At 35.7% G+C, this 21,328-nt stretch overlaps 1 protein-coding gene across 5 annotated transcripts in view; it reads left to right on the plus strand.

Annotated features, from left to right (window-relative positions):
• Positions 1-21,328, plus strand: part of WRN (WRN RecQ like helicase) — a 127,229-nt gene that overhangs the window by 37,896 nt on the left and 68,005 nt on the right. For all 5 annotated transcript variants that reach the window (XM_023737835.1, XM_023737834.1, XM_023737836.1 and 2 more), the window contains 9 exons: positions 665-1,088; positions 5,009-5,089; positions 7,614-7,746; positions 8,832-8,907; positions 10,395-10,462; positions 10,871-10,979; positions 11,571-11,639; positions 12,500-12,582; positions 17,452-17,558. In XM_023737835.1, the coding sequence (XP_023593603.1) occupies positions 665-1,088; positions 5,009-5,089; positions 7,614-7,746; positions 8,832-8,907; positions 10,395-10,462; positions 10,871-10,979; positions 11,571-11,639; positions 12,500-12,582; positions 17,452-17,558 (1,150 nt within the window). The remainder of the gene's footprint in view (positions 1-664; positions 1,089-5,008; positions 5,090-7,613; positions 7,747-8,831; positions 8,908-10,394; positions 10,463-10,870; positions 10,980-11,570; positions 11,640-12,499; positions 12,583-17,451; positions 17,559-21,328) is intronic.

Below are 21,328 nucleotides of genomic sequence, written 5' to 3' on the forward strand. Positions count from 1 at the left end.
AGAGTGTTCCTTGTTTAAACTACACTCATAATGCATCATCTGTAACTTCCAGTTTCAGTCTTTTTTAAGTAGAGTGAAAACTTAAAGAGACTTTAGGCAATTTGAGTGCAGAGTCCTAGAGATTTTTATGATTTTCCTTCAAACTTTTATAGTTATTATGACCCTAGTTAATCAAACTAATTAAAAATCAAAAAAGAAATTTGCTAAGCCTTTCCACTTAGTATTCAATGAAATAGTTTCGATTTTTGAGGTTGTGTACCATTGGTTTACTTTACATTTAATTAGATGAATTACTGTAGAAGGCATAACTATCATAACAAGTTTCGGAGTGCTAGGGTATGAAGAACAGCTTACATCCAGGGGGTTAAGTGACGGTCACTGAAGAGACTTCTACTCTTAGCAGTTGCTGTTGAATTATTTACAACTCATGTTGACCCTATACGTGTTAGAGTGGAACTATGCTCCAGAAGGTTTTCAATGGCTGATTTTTCAGAAATAGATCACTAGGATTTCCCTCTGAGGTGCCTCTGGGTGGACTCAAACAGACAACCTTTTGGTTAGCAGCCAAGTGTGTTAAGTATTTGTACCACTCATGAACTCCAAAACTTGTGCTTATAGCTAATGCAATTAGAGTTGAATTAACTTTTTTTATTTTATTTTATAGGATTTCTATACTATTAAAGGATATTTCAGAAAATCTGTATTCACTGAGGAAGATGATATTTGGTTCTACCAACACTGAGACAGAACTGAGGCCCAGCAGTGATTTTAACTTGTCACTGGAAGATCCAACTGCTGGTGTAAAAGAACAGAAGGAAACTAGAGAACACAAAATTTTTGCTAAAGTTAAAGATCAGACATGGGACATACCACTTGATAATTTAATTAAACATGATGGAGAAAATATACTTGAAAATGAAGTGAAACAACAAGATGTGTTTGAAGATGGAATAGAAAACAATAAATCGAAAGAAGATTCGGAAAGAATTTGTTTGATGTCATTAGATATTACAGAAAGTGAACTCCAGTTCTTGGAACAGCAGGCTCAGGAAGAAAATCTTTGTGATGTTACTTACACATCTTCTGAGGTACTAAATAAAGAGAAAACAATTTTTTATTCACTAGACTAGGGATTGGCAGTTTTTTTTGTAAAGGGACCAATAGTAAATATTTTAAGCCTTGTGGGCCATATAGTCTCTTCTGCAACTACTCAGCTCTGCCATTGTAGTGTAGAAATGGCCGTAAACAAATGTAAATGGATGAGTGTGTCTGTTTTCCTATAAAACTTTATTTACAAAACCAGGTGGTGGGCCATATTTGGCCTGCAGGCCTTAGTTTGCCACTCCTGACTTATGACATGAGCTGCATGGTAGAGTGGAAAGATTTTATCATGTCAGTAGACATTTGTTATGATTTTCTTTTTTGTTTTTTAGCATTTCTCATGTTTTTGGCATAATATATATCTCTGCTTTTTGTGTGTTTGCTGCATCTACTAGTGTTTACTCTTCCAAACTTGATTTTTGGGGGTAGTTTTTATTTCCTTATACAGAATTTCTTTACTTGCTGTCTTGAGAGGGCTTCTAATTAACTTCTGATATTTTTCTGGATACTAATCTTTACTGTCATCTGGAGAGTCTATAACCTATGCATTTTTTTTTTCTTAACAGATTATTAGTAAAGAATTTATATTTTACCTCAACTGAATGGCTAGGTTTCTGATTATGTTCTACTTAAATTAATTTGATTTTTTGAGACTGTTTTGCACCTTTTAAGTTAACTTTATATTTTGAAATAGTAGCCTCATAATAGAGGAATCAGTTTCTTTTATCAAAAAGAGAGATCATAAAGCAGTACAGTTTTACCTCACTTGTTTTCCATTAGTTTTTAAAAATCAAGATGTCCTTATTCTCTAGAATTTTATACATTTTTGCAAAAAGTAAATTTTTTATAAACTAGATTTCAGTCTTTTAATAGGGTTATTTTCCCTTCAGTTTTCTAATGACAACAAAAGTCTCAGTATTTTGAGAAATTCTCTTTGTTTTTGGTAACTGTATTAGTAATCACTTCTATTATTATGTAAATGAATTCTATTTAAAAATTAAAAAAGAACTATTCTCATGCCAATCGTATGTAAAATAGGTTCATCCTTTGGGAAATACTATCTTTTGCTAATATCTGCATTACCCTTTAATTTCCTAGAAGTTTACTTTTAAGTACATGTTTCAAAATGATGTTTCTATCAAGGCTTCAAACCTCTTTGAAGTGGTTCTGTCATAACCTACAAAGCAAAACCGAAACAGACCTGAATTTTTACAATTTGGGTGATTCGGTATGGTACCCAGAATGGGAAATATTACTGGGTCAAAGCCCTGGAATGAGAAACTCGGAAGAGGCATACTGAGCCCTTTCAGGAGCCTAATGCATGAGATTGGATTATTGGCAGGACTGTGGAGAGTGACACACATTCAGAGTGGCATGTTCAGCTACTATCTTTGAGTGGGGTGCTGCCATCTTTGAGCAGGGCGCCGCTGTGTTTGAGCAGGGCAACACTGTTTCTGACTCTGCTTGAAATCCTACTTGCCAGAGATTTGGTTGCTATGCAACATGTACGCTGCCCTTGTTTTCTAATAGAGAGATTAAGTTTCTAGCAGGGTGTCTTAGTCATCTAGTGCTGCTCCAACAGAAATACCACAGATGGATGGTTTTAACAAAGACAAATTTATTTTCTTCACAGTCCACTAGGCTACAAGTCCAAATTCAGGGCATCAGCTCCAGGAAAAGGCTTTCTCTGTGTCGGCTCTGGAGGAAGGTCCACGTCATCAGTCTTTCCTTGGTCTGGGGGCTTTTCTGTCCAGGAATCTCAAATCCAAAGGATACACTCGGCTTTTGGCACTGCTTTCTTGGTGGTATAAGGTTCCCGTGTGTCCCTGCTTGATTCTCTCTTTATATCTCAAAAGAGATTGGATTAAGACACTGTCTAATCTTGTAAACCTCATCAGTATAACTTCATCACAGTGATAGAATTTACAACACGTGAGGAGATCGCATATAACCTCATCATAGTGATAGAGTTTACAACATGTAGGAAATCACATCAGATTACACAGTCATACAATATTGGTAATCATGACCCAGCCAAGTTGACAGGTATTTTGGGGGGACACAATTCAGTCCATGACACAGGGCTTCGACTCGTAATTTTTCCTGTTCTGGTTTCATTCTGGTTCACCCAAATTTTAAAATTTCAGATCTGTTCCATGACGGTGCCTCATTCATGACTGAACCGGGAAGAACTGATTCAAAGCCCTGGTTTCTATAATGTTATAAAATTAATGATCAGGATTTCACGATCTGACTGTGATATCTGTCACCCCAGTGTTTGCCATTTTAAAATAATTATTAGTTGAGGTGAAATTCACCTAATTTGCCATTAACCATTTTAAAATGTTTAATTCAGTGGCATTTAGTATATTCACAGTGTACTGCCACTGCCATCTCTCTCTAGTTTCAAAACTTTGTCGTCACCTCAGAAGAACACCCTGTACCCTTTAAGGTACCCTTTAAGTAAACACTCCCCATACCCATCTCCTACCGTCCTCTGGCAACCACTAATCTGCTCTCTGTCTCTATGAATTTGCTATTCTGGATTTTTCATATAAAAGGAATCATACACTATGAAACCTTTTGAATTTTGCTTCTTTCACGTAGTATATTTTCCAGGTTCATCCAAGCTGTAGCTTTATTTCTTTTTATGGCTGTACTTTATTTCTTTTTATGGCTGAATAATACTCCATGTATGTATATACCACATTTTGTGTATCCATTCATCTGTTGAGGCACATTTGGGTTGTTTTCATGTTTTAGCTATTATGAATAATGCTCCTATCAACATTTGTGTACAATTTTTAGTGGGGATATATGTTTCTATTTCTCTTGAGTGTATACCTAGGAGTGGAATTTCTAGATCATATGATTCTATGTTTAACTTTTTGAGGAATTGCCAAACTATTTTCCTGTCATTTTTTATTGTGTGATAATTATTATCATTACTTCCTTTGTTCATTAAAGACCCCATTTAAAAATTAAAAGTAATTTTTCTGTCCTAGTATAAACTTGGAAACCCTGATGGTGTAGTGGTTAAGAGCTATGGCTGCTAACCAAAAGGTTGGCAGTTCGAATCCACCAGGAGCTCCTTCAAAACCCTATGGGGGCAGTTCTGCTCTGTCCTGTAGGGTCTCTATGAGTCGGAATCGACTCGACAGCAATGGGTTTGGTTTTTTTGGTTAGTATAAACTTATTTTAAAATATATATATTTTTTAACTTAATTTTTGAAGGTTAATTGAGACTATACTTCCTTTCCCTACTTCCATTTTAATAGTAGGCATTTTTGTTAGGGTTTTTCTTTTATATTTCTTTTGTGAGTTTCTTCTGGGTAGATTCCCATCCTGTTGGACACTTGATTGCTGGGCACTGCCAAATTATTGTCAATGTTCCTCAAATTCAAACATTGGCAATAAACTGAATAAATAACATATTTGACACTTTTTAAATATACGTAGATGCTCTTTGTAAAATACTGATTTATTTAAAGGCATTACAATCATAGTAGCTTTTTGAAATCTTTTTTTATCAGTAGATAAAAAAAAAAACCTACTGTTCCTTGTTTTGACGTTGAAATTTTTCGGCATGTACTCAAAAAGTTTGGGAAAACTGGTTTGACATTGTTTAACCGTAGTTGGATTTGTCACTTTGTTTCTCATTTGGAGTGTGGAATTTTATTTCAAGTCTGTTTATCTAGTTTGTCTGCCTCTGCCTGCTGGTCTACCTGTGTACCTGTCTACCTGTCTACATCATTTATCTATCACGTAAACATATAAATATACATTATACATTTCTTTGTTAGAGAGGGGAAAGTTGTCTAAATATATCTAGGAACTTTATTTTGTAGAAAAGTGTATGGAGTCTGTTATACTGAAAATTAATGTTTGAATCATTTTTTTGTTAAAGCATTTATCTTCCAAAGATAATGAAGAGGATAGATCTTATATAATTGAAAGTGACGAAGATTTAGAACTGGAGATGCTGAAGGTATGTTTATTTTTTAATTTTTTTAAATTGTACTTTAGATGAAGGTTTACAAAGCAAACTAGTTTCTCATTAAACAATTAATACATATATTGTTTTGCGACTTTGGTTGCCACCCTCACAAGTCAACACTCTCCCCTTCTCAACCTTAGGTTTCCCATTACCAGCTTTCCTGTCCCCTCCTACCTTCTCATCCTTGCCCCTGGCCTGGTGTGCCCTGTTTAGTCTCGTTTTCCTTTATGGGCCTGTCTAATCTTTGGCTGAAGGGTGAACCTCAGGAGTGACTTCCTTACTGAGCTAAAACTCTCGGGGTTTCTTCTGCCTCTGTCAGGCCAGTAAATCTGGTCTTTTTTGTGTGACTTAGAATTTTGTTCTACATTTTTCTCCAGCTCTGTCTGGAACCCTCTATGGTGATCTCTGTCAGAGCAGTCGGTGGTATATTTAAAATTATGAGAAAGTTACTTCATGTTCTTTCCAAATGATATTTAAGTAAAATACTGCCTACTTCTAAACCAGGTCCCAGCACAATGAGGTTGCTACCAATTACGTAACGTTAGATTTCATGTTTTCTAATCCATATTTCTTTATACTTTATTAAAAAAAACCAAACCAAGCCCATTGCTGTTGAGTCAGTTCCAACTCATAGTCAGGACAGGGTAGAACTGCCCCCTAGGGTTTCTAAGGAGCGACTGATGGATTCAGACTGCCAACCTTTTGGTTAGCAGCTGAGCTCTTAACCACTGTGCCATATCTTTATATGATGTATAAACAATATGTTAGAAGTAGTATACTAATTTATTTGTATGTTGTCTGTGTTCCCTCTTATGCCACTTTCTTTTAAGCTTTTCTTGGAATGTGGATAATGATTAAGCTCTCCAGTACTGAAATAGTTTTCTTTCTTCCCATCCCTGTGTATTCCCTTTTTATTTGCAAGTTCTGTTTTTGTAGATTCAATATTCTTCTTTACTTTTTTTTGTCTTATTTGCTATGGATATTTTATATTTATTTCATGTAATTTTCTAGAGTTATAAATGGTTCAGTTTTACCCTTTTATTATCAAAATTGAAAGTAGTATTTTATAACATATATTTTTCAACACTTCCCCTAACCTCCAGCTTCTTTGAACAATAAGAAAGAAAAGCCAGTTTGACCAAATTAAAGGAAAAAAATGAAGAAAAACACAGACACTCACCATTGTGCATATTTTTTATTCTTCATCTTTATTTAGGTTGATGTGATTTTTCTTTTCTATGAAATGAGATTAACTTTCTGATTCTTTAGTTTTGGGACAGAGTGGTGGGTGGTGATAAGAATGTGGACTCTTAATTCAGATGTGAGTTTGAATCCCAGCTTTTCAATTTATTGTCTGTATGACTTTGGGTAAATTTCTTAGTCTCTTTGATACTCAGCTAATAGTTTTAATTATTATATAAGGTATTGCTTGTGAAGAGCTTAGTGCAGAACCTGTCATTTAGTAAGTGTTTAATAAGTATTAGCTAATGATAATATGTAATAAATATTAGCTAATAATAACCATAGAACATAGACAAAATCATGTTCCTTTATTGATTAACTGTTTCACTGAGGAGTGGTTTCAAGCAGTGCATTTCTAGGATACTTGTGGACTTTTACAAACATATATATTGAACCTCTTAGGAGGCAACCTGGGTGCCCGTGTCAGAGAACTTTATTTTTTAATTGCTTTTCTAAGTATGTTTGTGAACTTGAATCAAAAAACAGAAACAGAGTTCCCCCCGCCCCTCCTTTGTTTTCTTTTCCTGGCATGAAATGATTACCTTTTTTTTTTTTTTTTAAATTAACCTTTAAAACAAATTCATTAAGTGGAAACTTTAATAAAAAGGGAAAATGAGAACTGTAGTTTAATAACTTCTGTCACTTCTCAGTAATAGAATTTACAACTGAAACAATTTTAAAATATTCTATCATGCTTGGAATAGATGCTCTTCATTTAGCTGAGGAAATCAAATATTGTCAAGCCAAAATAAAAACAAATAACTTTATTCCACAGTTGTAATATTCTTTTCCTAAAATTTTTTGGAAGTTTTTTGTTTGTTTGACAATTTCAAAGCACACTCACAGATGGCGTATAGTTTAAACCTTGTCCTTACTCAAAAGGAATGTGACTGATAGGCAGTATAGAGAAACTTATTACAAAAATAGCATTGAAACACCCATTACAGCTTGCAAATTGAAAATACTTTAATAAATAAAAATGTTTTAAATTATATAAATAAAAAATTTATGATAGCTTTCCCCAGGGGCAGTTCATTATATGCTATTAGTGAACTCTGTTTATGCTAGAAGTATCCATCTTTGGCCTGGTGCCTTAGAAACTATTCTTGAGCGCATATATAACATGGAGCACACGTGTTCTTTTGTGGTATTGCTTGCACGTCTGCTGGCTTTGAACAAAATTGTAGGCTCTGTTAATACTCCTTTTTTGTTTGGTGGAAAAGATACAACAATGTCAGTGGTTTTGCTTTTAAAATTTCTTTTAAACTTTCAGTCTTTAGAAAACCTAAATAATGACACAGTGGATCCAATTCATTCTAAATGCTTAGAAATGGAAGGAAATCTGGGTCTTCCTACTGATGAAGATGAAAATGAAGATATTGAAGAGGAGGAAGAAGATGAGGAGGGTAAGTACTGCAGTATGTTTGAAATGACTCACCTCTAATACCTACTGCTGACTTTATTTAGGGTCCAGTTTTTAAATATTTCAGAGGTCAAAGACTTTGTGGGATATAATTAATTACTTAGGGCGTAAAAATTGGCCTTTAAATCCCTCAGTTCTTTGATCTCCGTAAAGCACAATTTTACTGTTTATGAAAATAGGGTAATAGAAATATCGTATTATTTGGCGAATGAGGTGATGTGAAAGTTTTCATCCTGAATTTTATATTTTGTTTGTGTCTTAATGAAAGTCCTAAAAAAATCATTTATTAATTGCTGCATTAAGTGTCACTGTAAATGATATAGATGACATGGTATCTGCCCTTCAGGAGCTTACAATTTAAAACAAGTAATACAATATCCTTGTGGGTGGACTTATTTTCAGACTGTGTACGGTAGCAACAGCAAAGAATCTACTAAATGAACCACCTATTATTTAACTGTAAATAATAGCATTCATTATGGCAAGTTGTGAGGTCTCACAAAGCAGAACTGCCACTAGAGCTAGATTTCATCAATGATACAATGTGGAAATTTCTAAAACATTTTGTAGATGAAAAGTATATACGAATATGTTGAAAAAATGTTTTTCCCTTTGTATTAAATATAGACAGAATTTCTTCAAATCAATTTAATTTTATAGTTAGAATTATTAAAGCTGAGAAGTGTAATGAACTTTTATTTATTTAATAATATATTGTCTGGATTCTTTGCTTTGCCCGTTCTTGGCTACTCATGAACCTTCCACCTAAGAGTGGACAGTAAAATCAGTTGGTTAAAACTAACGTAATTCCATTGTGCTATGTAGTTAGCCAGTGAAATAACACTTTTCTCCCCTCTAATCTAGTGGAGCCCTGGTGGTGCGGTGGTTAAGAGATTGGCTGCTAACCAAAAGGTCAGCAGTTTGAATCCACCAGCTGCTCCTTGGAAACCCTATGGGGCAGTTCTACTCTGTCCTATGAGTTGGAGTCCACTTGATGGCAATGGGTTTGTTTTTTGTTTAATCTAGTGTACTTCTTAAACCTAAACACCTATTTTGTTTTATTTTAAGACCACTCGGTACCAGAACCCAATGCAAAACAAGTTATTTGTCTTAAGACCTACTTTGGCCATTCCAGTTTTAAGCCGTGAGTATAATCTTTGTTAATTAAATTACATATTTACTATTTTCTTCACAAAAGGCAAGGAATTCGTCCATTTACGAGTAACAGTGCAGCTTCACTATAGTTTATCCATGCTATATTGTATTTCCTATAAGTGACTGCAAAGTTATTTTGAAGTAATTTTATATAAAATTCATTTCTGTGAATTGTTTTTATAAGTGAGAGAAAATGGTTTTCCTTTAGTTTATAGGTGTTCTGTGTAGACACTAGTTTAAATACATTAATAAGTGAATTTTAATTAATGCTGACTTGTTATTTATTAAATAAGTGTCTTCTGCATTGTATTGCCCAAAGTATGCTGATGTAATAGAAGGTCATCAGATAACAGTTTTAAGAACGGTGATAATCTTATCTGTTTGAACATACTCAAATGTATTTTTGTCTGAGGGGCACATTAATATTAAAATGAGATGAAAAAAGTTGAGATAAGGAATATAAGTAAGCTAATAAGAATAAAAAATTTTGACCGGATTTTTGCTATTCTAAAAATTTAAAATTTAATCCACTGAGGCATTTTTCTTTTGATCTTTAATTTTTTTTTTTAAATAAAGTGTGTCTTACAGAGAATTGCACATGAATGTAGAGATGAATGAATTTTCACAGAGCACCATGTGGAACCAGCACTTAGATTGAGAGTCGATCATTATCAGTACAGAAAAAGACCTCCTTTCCAGCTGATTTTTCCCTCAAAATTTTACTAAGAAAATTTGCAAAAATAGTAAAGTTGAAAGATTTTTTTTACTGTGAATACCTGAATACGCATCACCTAGATTCTACCGTTAATATTGTATTATCCTTGTACTATATATTATCACAAATCCATCTGTCCATTTCTCTTTCTGTTCATTAATCCATCTGATTTTTAAAATGCATTTCAAAGTAAATTACAAACATTTTTATACTTCCCACTAAGTGCTTCAGCATACAGATCATTGAGTAGAGTTCAATATTTGTAGTTTTTTCTATGTAAAATTTACATACAATGAAATGTACAAACTTTGTATATTTGCAAATCTTAAGTGTACACACAAGTGCACCCATGTAACCAAAACCCTTATCACTGTATAGAACATTACTATCACTCCAGAAAGTTCTCTCATTTCCCTTTTTAGTCAATCCTGGCCCCTGGAGCATCTCTCATTTCTTTTAAATCATTGGTACTGTTGGATACCCAGTATGAAGCTTGGATTTTATTTTATACTCTAGATATACGTAATAAAATTGAGTGAATAATGCCAAATGGAAACTCCTGGTTGTTTGGGCAGCTTGAATGTGAGGTTGATCAAATGGGGATGTTTGTTTTAAAGTTCCAGGATTTGTACGTGTTTGTACGAAACTCAAAAATGTCAAAGAAATTCTATTAGAGGAAGTGAAAAAATTAAAAGAGTTTCAACTTGTCCTTTGGTTTCTTATTAGTAAAATAAAATAGCTTTTTGCTTTTTACCCTCAAGGGTTCAATGGAAAGTGATTCATTCTGTATTGGAAGAAAGAAGAGACAATGTTGTTGTCATGGCAACTGGTGAGTTGTACTTAAGCAAATAACCTTATCCTTTAAAAAATAAAACTTGAAGGTTTTGAAATGTTTAATATTTCACTAAACTCTGAAAATACAAATACAAGTGGTATAAAACATAGAAGAGATTAAACAGAGAATGTTGTTGTTAGATGCTGTCGAGTCAGTTCCGACTCATAGCGACCCTGGGTGCAACAGAACAAAACACTGCCCAGTCCTGCACCATCCTCACAATCATTGCTGTGTTTGAGCCCATTGTTGTTTTGAGAGTAGACTCTCAAATTTATGTATGAATTAGCTCTTTGGAAGATAGCATATTAGTGAACATTCAGCCCTTACCAGCATGTTGTATGAAGGAATTATGGTGTGTAGGGTTTATTTTTATTTCTATTATTGTATTATTTTTACTTTAAGGATATGGAAAGAGTTTGTGCTTCCAGTATCCACCTGTATATGCAGGCAAGATTGGCCTTGTCATTTCTCCTCTTATTTCTTTGATGGAAGACCAAGTACGCCAGCTTGAGTAAGTAATGTTTTCATTGCTGCATTATCCTCCACTTTTTATTTCTTCCGTGAATGAAACATTTGATCTATCATATATGTTAAAATCTGCTTCCCAATGACACATTTCTGTAAGTGGTGCCTTATCTTTACTAGGAATAAATGGGCGCTTTTGTGGAAGAGCTTACCCTCTTTCATGAGTTCTCTGTAATTCAAGGCTAACAGATGACCCCCGATGAATTTTTTTATAGCTTTATTACTTTATGCCAGTTTACATTAAATACCTCAAAATTCTTTTCTCTCTACTTTACCCTTGCTCTTTAGCTTGGTATACAGGGAAGTGTATACAGGAAAGGATATTTTTTAAATGTGGAAAAAAAAAAAAACTTCAATGTGAACCTGCAGTCTTTTTGAAGGATCCACCTAAAAACCTACCTTCTAATATGGTCCTTGAAGGAAATTGTTTATTTAATTTGTGAGTTACAAAAAACAAAAAGAGAGGATTGCAAAGAAGAGGAATACACATTATTGTATTTCTTTATTTTCTTTTAAGTATGAAGTTGATATTTGCAAGGGGTAAATGGTCCCAGAATATTTGTTTTTCTTCTTACAGAATGTCCAACATTCCAGCTTGTTTCCTTGGATCAGCACAGTCAAAAAATGTTCTCAAGGATATTACATTGTGAGTAATTTATGTGATTTTTTGATCACATGCAGATATCTGTGGTATATAACAGAAGTTTGTGTGTAAAATTTTGTATACATAAATTTATTTAATGCGTAGACAAAATGTCCATGATTTAAAAATCCATCTTCATCTTATAGTACGTTTTCAGAACATTTAATTTTAAAATCTTTCAAACTAAAAAAAATCTAGTTTTCTTAGTTTTTGACCTGTAAGATTAGCATTGTGATCATAAAACTGTGAAATTTTGATATTGGAAGGAAACTTTGAGAGTGTTTCAGTTTCCTAGTGCTGTCACACACACACACACACACACACACCCACACCCACCCACCCACACACACCTACCCAGTGGGTGGCTTTAAGGAAGATAAATTTATTTTCTCACAGTTAGGACGCTAGAGGTTGAATTCAGGACGTTGGCTCTAGGGGAAGGTTGTTCTTCATCTCTTTCAGCTTCTAGCAGCTGCAGTCTTTGGTGTTTCAGGGCTTATGAATGCATCTGTCTTCTCCCTTGGTGTGTCTCTGTGTCTGTTCTGAGTGGTGTCTTATAAAAAGAGCTAGTTTGGGGCTAAACTGCCAGAAATCAGAACCTGGCTTCTGATGTCACCTTACTGCTGCATACTCCCTCATAGGCATTGTCACTTTGTATTTTGATGCAAACCAAAGAACTAATGTATGTGAATATATACACACATATATAACACAGATTTAGTTCTTAGTAAGTGACATAATGTGTTATTTAAGAATTTATCAGATATTGTGATTTTAGGTTGTAATTCACTGAGATGATTGTTTTCTTGCTTTGTTTCTAGTATGCTTTCTTTCCTGTTTCTTTTGTTTGATTGTTTTTACAGAGGCAGATACCGGCTGGTATATATAACTCCAGAATTCTGTTCTGGTAACTTGAACCTCCTCCAGCAACTGGAAGCTAATATCGGTAAGTCATAAAGTAGGATATTTATGAATATATATTGAATTATCTCTTAAAGTTTAATCTATGGATGGATACCAACACCCAAAACCAAACCCACTGCTGTCAAGTCAATTCCAGCTCATAGCGACCCTGTAGGACAGAGTAGAACTGCCCCATAGGGTTTCTAAGGAGCGGCTGGTGGATTTGAGCTGCCAACCTTTTGGCTAGCAGCTGAGCTCTTAACCTCTGCGCCACCAGGGCTCCTATGGATGGATACTAGTTTTTTTTTTTCCCCTTTCCCCCTACCTTCTTTTAATGTTTATTTTAAACATCTCCTCCAGGGTATCTTCTCTTGACTGTCTAAACTGGTGTCTCTCCTATTTTATCCAATAACATTGCCATAGAGTCGATTCTGACTCGTAACAACCCTCTAGGACAGAGTAGAACTGCCCATAGGGTTTCCAAAGCTGAAATCTTTTCAGAACCAGACTGCCACATCTTTCTCCTGGTGGTTTTGAACCACTGACCTTTCTGTTAGCAGCCAAGCTCTTAACCAGTGTGCCACCAAGGCTCCTTTGTTATCCAGTGGTACCCTGTATTTCCTTCTGCTTTATATATCTGTTTTCTCCTTCTAGACTGTAAACTTTTTGAGGGAAAAATACAATTTTTATTTATTCATATTTCCTTAGCACAGTGCTTGGCACATAATAGGCACTTGCATATATTGCTGAATGAATATTGAATCCTATAGTCTCTGAAATTATAATTTACTTTCTTTTCATGTTTTGAATATAAATTAATTAATGTAATGGTTCTCCACCCTTGTTGCTCATGAGAATCACCTTTGAAACTTTAGAAAAATCTAGGTGACTAGCCTCCAGCCTTGAAAATTCTGATTTGACAAGTGTGGGGTGGGACCCTGGCAGCTGTACATTTTACACAGGTGATTCTAATGTGTAGCCAAGGTTGGGAAGCAGAGTGCCTTTATTAGTTGCCACCACTATCATTAATTTAAAAAAATAAAAACAAATGTAAATATAGAACTGTTCAAAAGCCAATGACTTTTTTTGTACTTAAAATAAATTTAGTTTGTTTCTTCTTGGTGTTTAGACTCAGCTATCCAAGATATATGCAGTCATGGCTTCTATTGCAAATGCCCATATTTCAGACACACAATTAAACTAACCAAACTGAGTTTTCCAATGTTACATAAGCTCATTATAATTATATGTTAGAATAGTTCCAGATAGCTTAAGTTTTCAACATTGCAACATCTCTTTTAATGGTTATTTGCATATAACTCTAGAAAAGCATTTAACACATTTGTTAACTATATGTGAAAATAAAATTGTATCTTTTAGTATGTGTTAAACACTCACAAAAGAATGAGGGCAGAAATTAACATTTCAAAGTATATTATCAAAGATAATCTTACCAAAGAGTGTATTCATTAGCTCTTAAAACTCCCTTATTGGCATATTATACTTTTGCCTTTAATGAAAAATAAAAAATGATATATCTTCTGTCAGGTTGTACGAAGTTCTTGTGAGTATTTCATTTCAGATTAAGCATAAGTATTTTATTTATAAATTTCTTGGTTTTATTGCAAAAGCTAAGGTATCTATCTGTCCATAGTCTGGGCACGTTTTGTTCCATTTTAGTATTTACTTTGTTTTTGTAGGATGTTAAGTGGATAATTAGCTTAACTATTTATTTAGATCCTTTTGAGAGATAGTTATAACTCTATTTTTATTTTTTGCAATGGTTTAATTATGAACACTGAAATTATTAGAGCATAGTACTCTGTACATGATGGATGAAATATGCTCTCTTTTGTAGACTCTCAGTGTTGAATAATAGGGATAAATGAAATGAAAATTATTCTTGAAATATTTTCCTCTGGCTCTTTTTGTTTGTAGGAAATTGTAAAGTGCTTGCAAAAGTGAATATACTCAGAACGCTATTTGTATAGTAGTCTGACATTTAGCTAATCAGATTTATCATTTTTATGGTAAATGTTAAATTATTTAAGTACTCTGGGTTATAACAGAAATAGCAAACATAATTTTGTACAGGGACTCCTTAAAACTAACCACAGTTATAATTGTCTTTCAAATTTGCAAATAAGGCTTGAATGACAGGTATGCCACAATGAAATGTGTATAGGGCCTAGGCAGACACTTAGACCTTCACATTTAAAGTCAGTGTTGACAAAGCTTGCCTAAACTGACTGAGGAACATAGCTTAGCTCCAAGTTAAATGGCAGTTGGCTAAACCTGTAACTAGGCTTTTAAAATAAAGGAGAGTTTTAAACTAAAGGAGGGGCTGTTATCTTTCTTTTAACCTATTTAACTTTAAAGTCTGGATGATTTATTTTTTAAAGCCAAAATAAGTATAGTGGCAACACTGAATTTTTTCCAGCCACTCAATATTTAGTAGTTTTCTTTTTTTGTTGGCTTCTGTTGTTGTTCTCTGCTCTCTTAGGACTCTATTAAAGCTGGTAATCTCACTGAATAGTAATTATTTATTTGCATGTCTGTCTCTTCTTTTAGACTTGTGAACTCCTCAAGGTCACGGATTGTATTTATTATCTTTTTATTCCTAGAAAAGTGTCCAGGTCATAAACCAAAACCAAGCTTGTTGCCATTGAGTCAGTCTTCACTCATGGCAACCTCATGTATTACAGAAGAGAATGACTCTGCAGGGTTTTCTTGGCTATGACCTTCTTGTATGGAAGCAAATCGCCAGACCTTTTATCTGTGGTGCCATGGCGTGGGTTTGAACTGCCACTCTTTGAAGACACGTGCAAACTGTTTGTGCTACCCAGGGACCCTATCTGTACATTAAGGGAGAGATTTACTTCAAGGGGTTAATTTCATAGTGGCTATTTAGTAGCCCTAGTAATAGTAGTAGTGGGTTCTGTTGTTGTTGTTTTTGTTTTAATTGAACTCTTTTCTGAGCCAGACACTATGGTAGCATTTTATGTGAATTATCTAATTTAATCTTCAGAGTAACTAAAAACTTTTAGGCACTGTTATTATCCACATTTTACTTGTGAGAAAAGTGAGACTTAGAAAGCACAAGTAACTTGCTTAAGGTTATACAACTGTTAAGTCGTGGAGCCAGACCAGCGTCTACGCAGTCTGACTTCAGAGCACGTGTTTTTAATCACCCTACTAGTGAAAGAACATTAATAATACTTAGATAGATATCAGGTAATGACTATCCTCATTGAAGGAAAAATTATTTTTGTCTTAAGTATTAATTTGGTAATTGAAGACAAAAGCACTACTGTCGTTACTTTGAAATACCTGAATTTTAATGGATGGTTATACAACAACGCCATTTTCTGAAATGCATTACTGCACACTATTCATTTAGTTTCAGTGTATGTGTGGATTAGGGATGAAATAAAGGGGTTGGTAGGGGAAGAAAGAACAAATTTTATTTCTTTTTACCTACTTTGTACATAATGAGATTTAGTTCTTACCGTTTTACATTAGCAAATGTGGATGGCATCCTGTGTTCCATACTGGCATTTCAGAGGGGCCCTCTACAATATGATATGTGATCAGTCATGGATAGTGATGCATGCAATCTCAGTAGAAATGTGCTGATTCTCTGTCTTTTAATAGCTAATGTATGCAAGAAAATTGAAGGTATTACAAAGGAGAAATAGAACCGGTCTTTTTTTAGGGCATTATTGTTGCAGATGGTTCAGGAGTAATAGTATTGGGGACAAAGTAATAGGAAGCAATTCATTTCTCAGAGGAATAATGATGAAACCTGAAATCCAATAAACAGGTTGTTTGAATTAATATGTAAGTGCAGCATCAGGATTGGAAGAAGACTCATTAACAACCTGTGATATGCAGATGACACAACCTTGCTTGCTGCAAGTGAAGAGGACTTGAAGCTCTTACTGGTGAAGATCAAAGGTACAGTCTTCAGTATGGATTGCACCTCAACATAAAGAAAACAGAAACCTTCACAACTGGGCCAATAACAACATCATGATAAATGGAGAAAATATAGAAGTTGTTAAGGACTTCATTTTACTCAGATCCACAATCAATGCCTGTGGAAACAGCAGTCAAGAAATCAAATGCCATATTGCATTGGGCAAATCTGCCGCAAAAGACCCCCTAAAGTGTTAAAAAGCAAAGATGTCACTTTGAGGACTAAAGTATGCCTGACTCAAGCCATGGTATTTTCAGTCGCCTCATATGCATGCAAAAGCTGGATGATGAATAAAGAAGACCAGAGAGGAATTGACACCTTTGAATTGTGGTGTTGGCAGAGAATATTGAATATACCATGGACAGAAGAATGAGCATACCTGTCTTGGAAGAAGTACAGCCAGAATGCTCCTTAGAAGCAAGGATGGCAAGACTTCCTCTCACGTACTTTGGACATGTTATCAGGAGGGCCCAGTCCCTGGAGAAGGACATCATGCTTGGCAGGGTGGAGGGTCAGCGAAAAAAAGGAAGACCCTCAACAAGATGGATTGACACAGTGGCTGCAATGAGGGGCTCAAACATAGTAACGATTGTGAGGATGGCACAGGACTGGGCAGTGTTTTGTTCTGTTGTACACAGGGTTGCTATGAGTTGGAAGGGACTTGATGGCACCTAACAACAGCAACATTTCCTTTTACCTTTATGCCTTTTATCCGTTTATCTCCTCTCCTATTCCTAATAATGATTTCTGGTGTTATTTGATGTAATTTATGTTTATGTTTGTATCTGAACTAATTACTTTGATTTGAATACTTGTTCTCCTTTTTTTTGTAGTATTTATATATTCTAAGTGAAGAAATTGATATTGATTTAGATGAGTTTTTGTTTCTTTTTGAAATTTATTTTTCCCATTCGTGTGTTTTCTCTTTTATAGGTATCACACTTATTGCCGTGGATGAGGCTCACTGTGTTTCAGAGTGGGGGCATGATTTTAGAAATTCGTTTAGGGCTTTGAGTTCTCTAAAGGCAACACTCCCGATGGTAAGCTCTGCCACGTCTAATGTCTTGAAATGACATTTTTACCAAGGGGGGGAACAGATTTGGGAAATGGCCAAAAAGCTGAAGACTTCTCCATGAAAGGGCAAATGGATGATGTAAGCTGAGGAAGGAGTTTTTTCGTTTTTAATTGTAACCTTGGCATGTAATTTATTGAGGAATATTATAAAATAGGGGTCAGCAACTTTTTATGTAAAGGACCAGATAATAAACATTTTAGGCTTTACAGGCCATGTACGGTCTCTGTCAAGTGTTTTTCTTATAACCCTTTGAAAATACAAAAATCATTCTTAGCTTACGGGCTGTAACAAAGCAGGCTGTGGGCCAGATTTGGCCTTTGGGCCAGGTTGTTGACCCTTGCTATAGAACTGTGGTTAGACTCCCATACCTCCTTAGTTATTTTACTCTAGGATGCTAGAAAGCATGTATAAAAATGGCTTGAGGGTAGTGTCTGACCTCCTCCAACCCCACAACAGGGAATGAGAACCAAGATAATAGCCCAAGGCTGATTCCTATGAGGTGGAGGTCAGACACTCTCCTCTCTCCACTGCCTTTATCAGTTCTGACACCCGCCATCCCTCCCACAGCACTCTCTACTGGGTTCGATAATTCATTGCAATGGCCACACAGAAATTACAGACCATACTCATAATTATTAGGGAAGTAACAGTTACAGTTCAGGCTCAAGAACACTCAGGATACAGTTCTTACGTCGGGACAGCCTCTTCCCAGCTATGCTCGCGGGCACGCCTCTCCCTGGCCCTAGGCCTCTCCCCAAAGGCACTCAGCTTTCCCTCTCTGTGGGCCAGGAAACCCACTGCACTGTCTCCTGCTGCCAGGTCTCTCCTGCCACTGCTTCTCACTGTCTTCAGGGTTACAGCTCTCTCTCTCTCTGTCTCCTGGTCCCAGGAGCCCCCCAGCACTGGCTCCTGGCTGTTCTTCCTTGATGATGGTGGGATCTTCCTCTCTGCTCTGGAGTTGGCTCTCTTAAGGCAAAACTGACCAATCCTTTGGTAGGGCACAATTACCCTATCACACAGTCCTGCCCAGTCACCTTGGTGGGAGTTACAAGACCATGGCTAGAAAGCTATATGCAAGAGTAGCTAATTTGCTGCAGCCTGGTTACCCCTTCTTGCATCATTTTGAAAAATTGAACTATTCAGAAGAGGTTTTAGTATTAGAATTCTACCTTTTTCCCTTATTATAAAACAAAACCAGAAACCAAACCTGTTGCTGTCGAGTCGATTCTGACTCATAGTGTCCCTAATTATAAAGAGTATCATATTTTTAAATGCATGTTTTATATGAATGTCTTGAAAACTCACCATCCTGGCACCGTTTTTTGTTTGTTTTTTAACTTCTTATTTTGAAATAAGTGTATTTACTGGAAGTTGCTAAAAAAGGCACAGCTTGGTCCTATGTACCCATCACCCAGTGTCCCCAATGGTAACATCCTACATAACTATAGTACAGTATCAAAACTTGGAAAATGATATTGGTATGATCTTCACAGCTTATTAATATTTCACCAGTTTTATAAATATCCGTTTGTGTGTTTATGTATGTTTGTATTGTTCTGTACAATCTTATCACATACATAATTTGTGTAACCAACATTTCAATCAAGATATAAAACTGTTCCATTACCACAAAACTTCCTTCAGCTGTCCTTTTATAGTCCCACCCACCACCCTCTCCATCCTCATCGCTAACCCCTGTTGTTGTTAGGTGCTGTCTAGTTGGTTCTGACTCACAGCGACCCTATGTACAACAGAATGAAGCACTGCCCGGTCCTGCACGATCCTCACAATCGTTGTTACGCTTGAGCCCATTTTTGCAGTCACTGTGTTAGTCCATCTTGTCGAGCGTCTTCCTCTTTTTCAATGACCCTCACTTTACCAAGCATGATGTCCTTCTCCAGGGACTGATCCCTCCTGATAACATGTCCAAAGTATGTAAGACATAGTCTTGCCATCCTTGCCTGTAAGAGGTGTGCTGTGTGTATATATATAAAACAAGGTTGATTAACACAGTGGCTGCAACAATGGGCTCAAGCTCAGCAATGATTGTGAGGATGGCGCAGGACTGGGCAAAGTTCCGTTCTGTTGTGCATAGGGTCACTAAAAGTCAGAACCGACTCAACAACACCTAGCAACAGCAACATATATATATGTATATGTGTATACATACATACATAAGTACCTACATACATGTATATACATGTATATATAGAGAGAGAGACAGAGCGAGATTTATTTTAAGGAATTGGTTCTTGCAGTTTTGGGGACTGTCAAGTCCAGAATTCATAGATCGGGTCACAGACAGGAAACACTGGCAGTCTTATGTCCAAAATTGGTAGACAAGGGGTTGGGCTGAATATTCCAGAAGGATGTCTGTTTGCAGTCTTGAGGCAAAATCCTTTTACTCAGGAAACCTCAGTTTTTGCTCTTAAAGCCTTCAACTGATTGGATGAGGCCCACCCACATTTGGAGGGTAATCTGCTTTAGTTAAGGTCAACTGATTTACATGTTAATCACATGTAAATAACTTCATAGCAACATCCAGACTAGTGTTTGACAAAACAACTGGGTGCCATACCCAAACCCTCAATCTCGTTGCCTTTGAGTCGATTCCATCTCATAGCAACCCTATAGGACAGAGTAGAACTTCCGCATAGAGTTTCCAAGGCTGTAATCTTTATGGAAGCAGACTGCCACATTTTTCTCCTGAGGAGCCGCTGGGTGGGTTTGAACCACTGATCTTTGGATCAGCAGCTGAGTGCTTAACCACTGCGCCACCAGGGCTCCTCTGGGCACTATAGCCTAGTCAAATTAACTGTTAACAGTATACATCCAAGTTGTTGCTTGTACCAAAGGTTGATTTCTTTTTATTGCTGTGCAGTATTCAATGGTATGAATATACCACAGTTTGTTTAGCCGTTCGTCTGCTGAAGGACCTTTGAGTTGTTTCCAGTTTTGAATAAAGCTGCTGTAAACATTCATTTACTACTTAAAGGTCCTTCAGTAGGTAAACGGTTAAACAAACTGTGAACATAAGTTTTCATTTCTCTGGGATAGACGCTCAGAAGTGCAAATGTTGGGGTCTTTGGTAAGTGTGTATTAGGTTTTTAAGAAACTGCCAAATGGTTTTCCAGAAACTGTTTTACATTCCTACCAGTAATGTTTGAGTAACCCAGTTTGCTGGCATCCTTGCCAGCGTTTAGTCTTATCGCTGTTTTCTATTTTAGCTACTTTAATAGGTGTGTAGTGACCTCATTGTGTTTTTAGCTTGCATTTCCCTAATGGTTAATAATGCTGAACATCCTTTCATGTGCTTATTTGTCTCTTTGGTGAAATGCCTGTTCCTGCTTTTGTCCAGATTCTGATTGAATTATTTATTTATTTTAACTATTTAATTTTAAGAGTTTTTTTTTTTTAAAGTGTATCGTAGATATGAGTACCTGGTCAGATATATGGTTTGAAATGTTTTATTCCAGCTTGTAATTTGTTTATCATCCTCTTCCCAGCATCTTCTGCAGAGCAAACATTTTTAATTTTGATGAGGTCTAGTTTCTTAATTTTTCCTTTTGTAGATGGTGCTTGTCACCTAGTCCTAAATGTCGAATACTGTCTTCTATGTTTTTTTCTAAAAGTTTTATATTTTACGTTTAAGCCTGTGATCCATTTTGAGTTAATTTTTGTGTTAGGTGTATGGTTTAGATTGAAGTTCAATTTTTTTTTTTTTTTTTTTTTTTT

The sequence above is a fragment of the Trichechus manatus genome, unplaced genomic scaffold, assembly GCF_000243295.1.
Source record: "Trichechus manatus latirostris isolate Lorelei unplaced genomic scaffold, TriManLat1.0 scaffold00109, whole genome shotgun sequence".
Taxonomy (NCBI): Eukaryota; Metazoa; Chordata; class Mammalia; order Sirenia; family Trichechidae; genus Trichechus; species Trichechus manatus.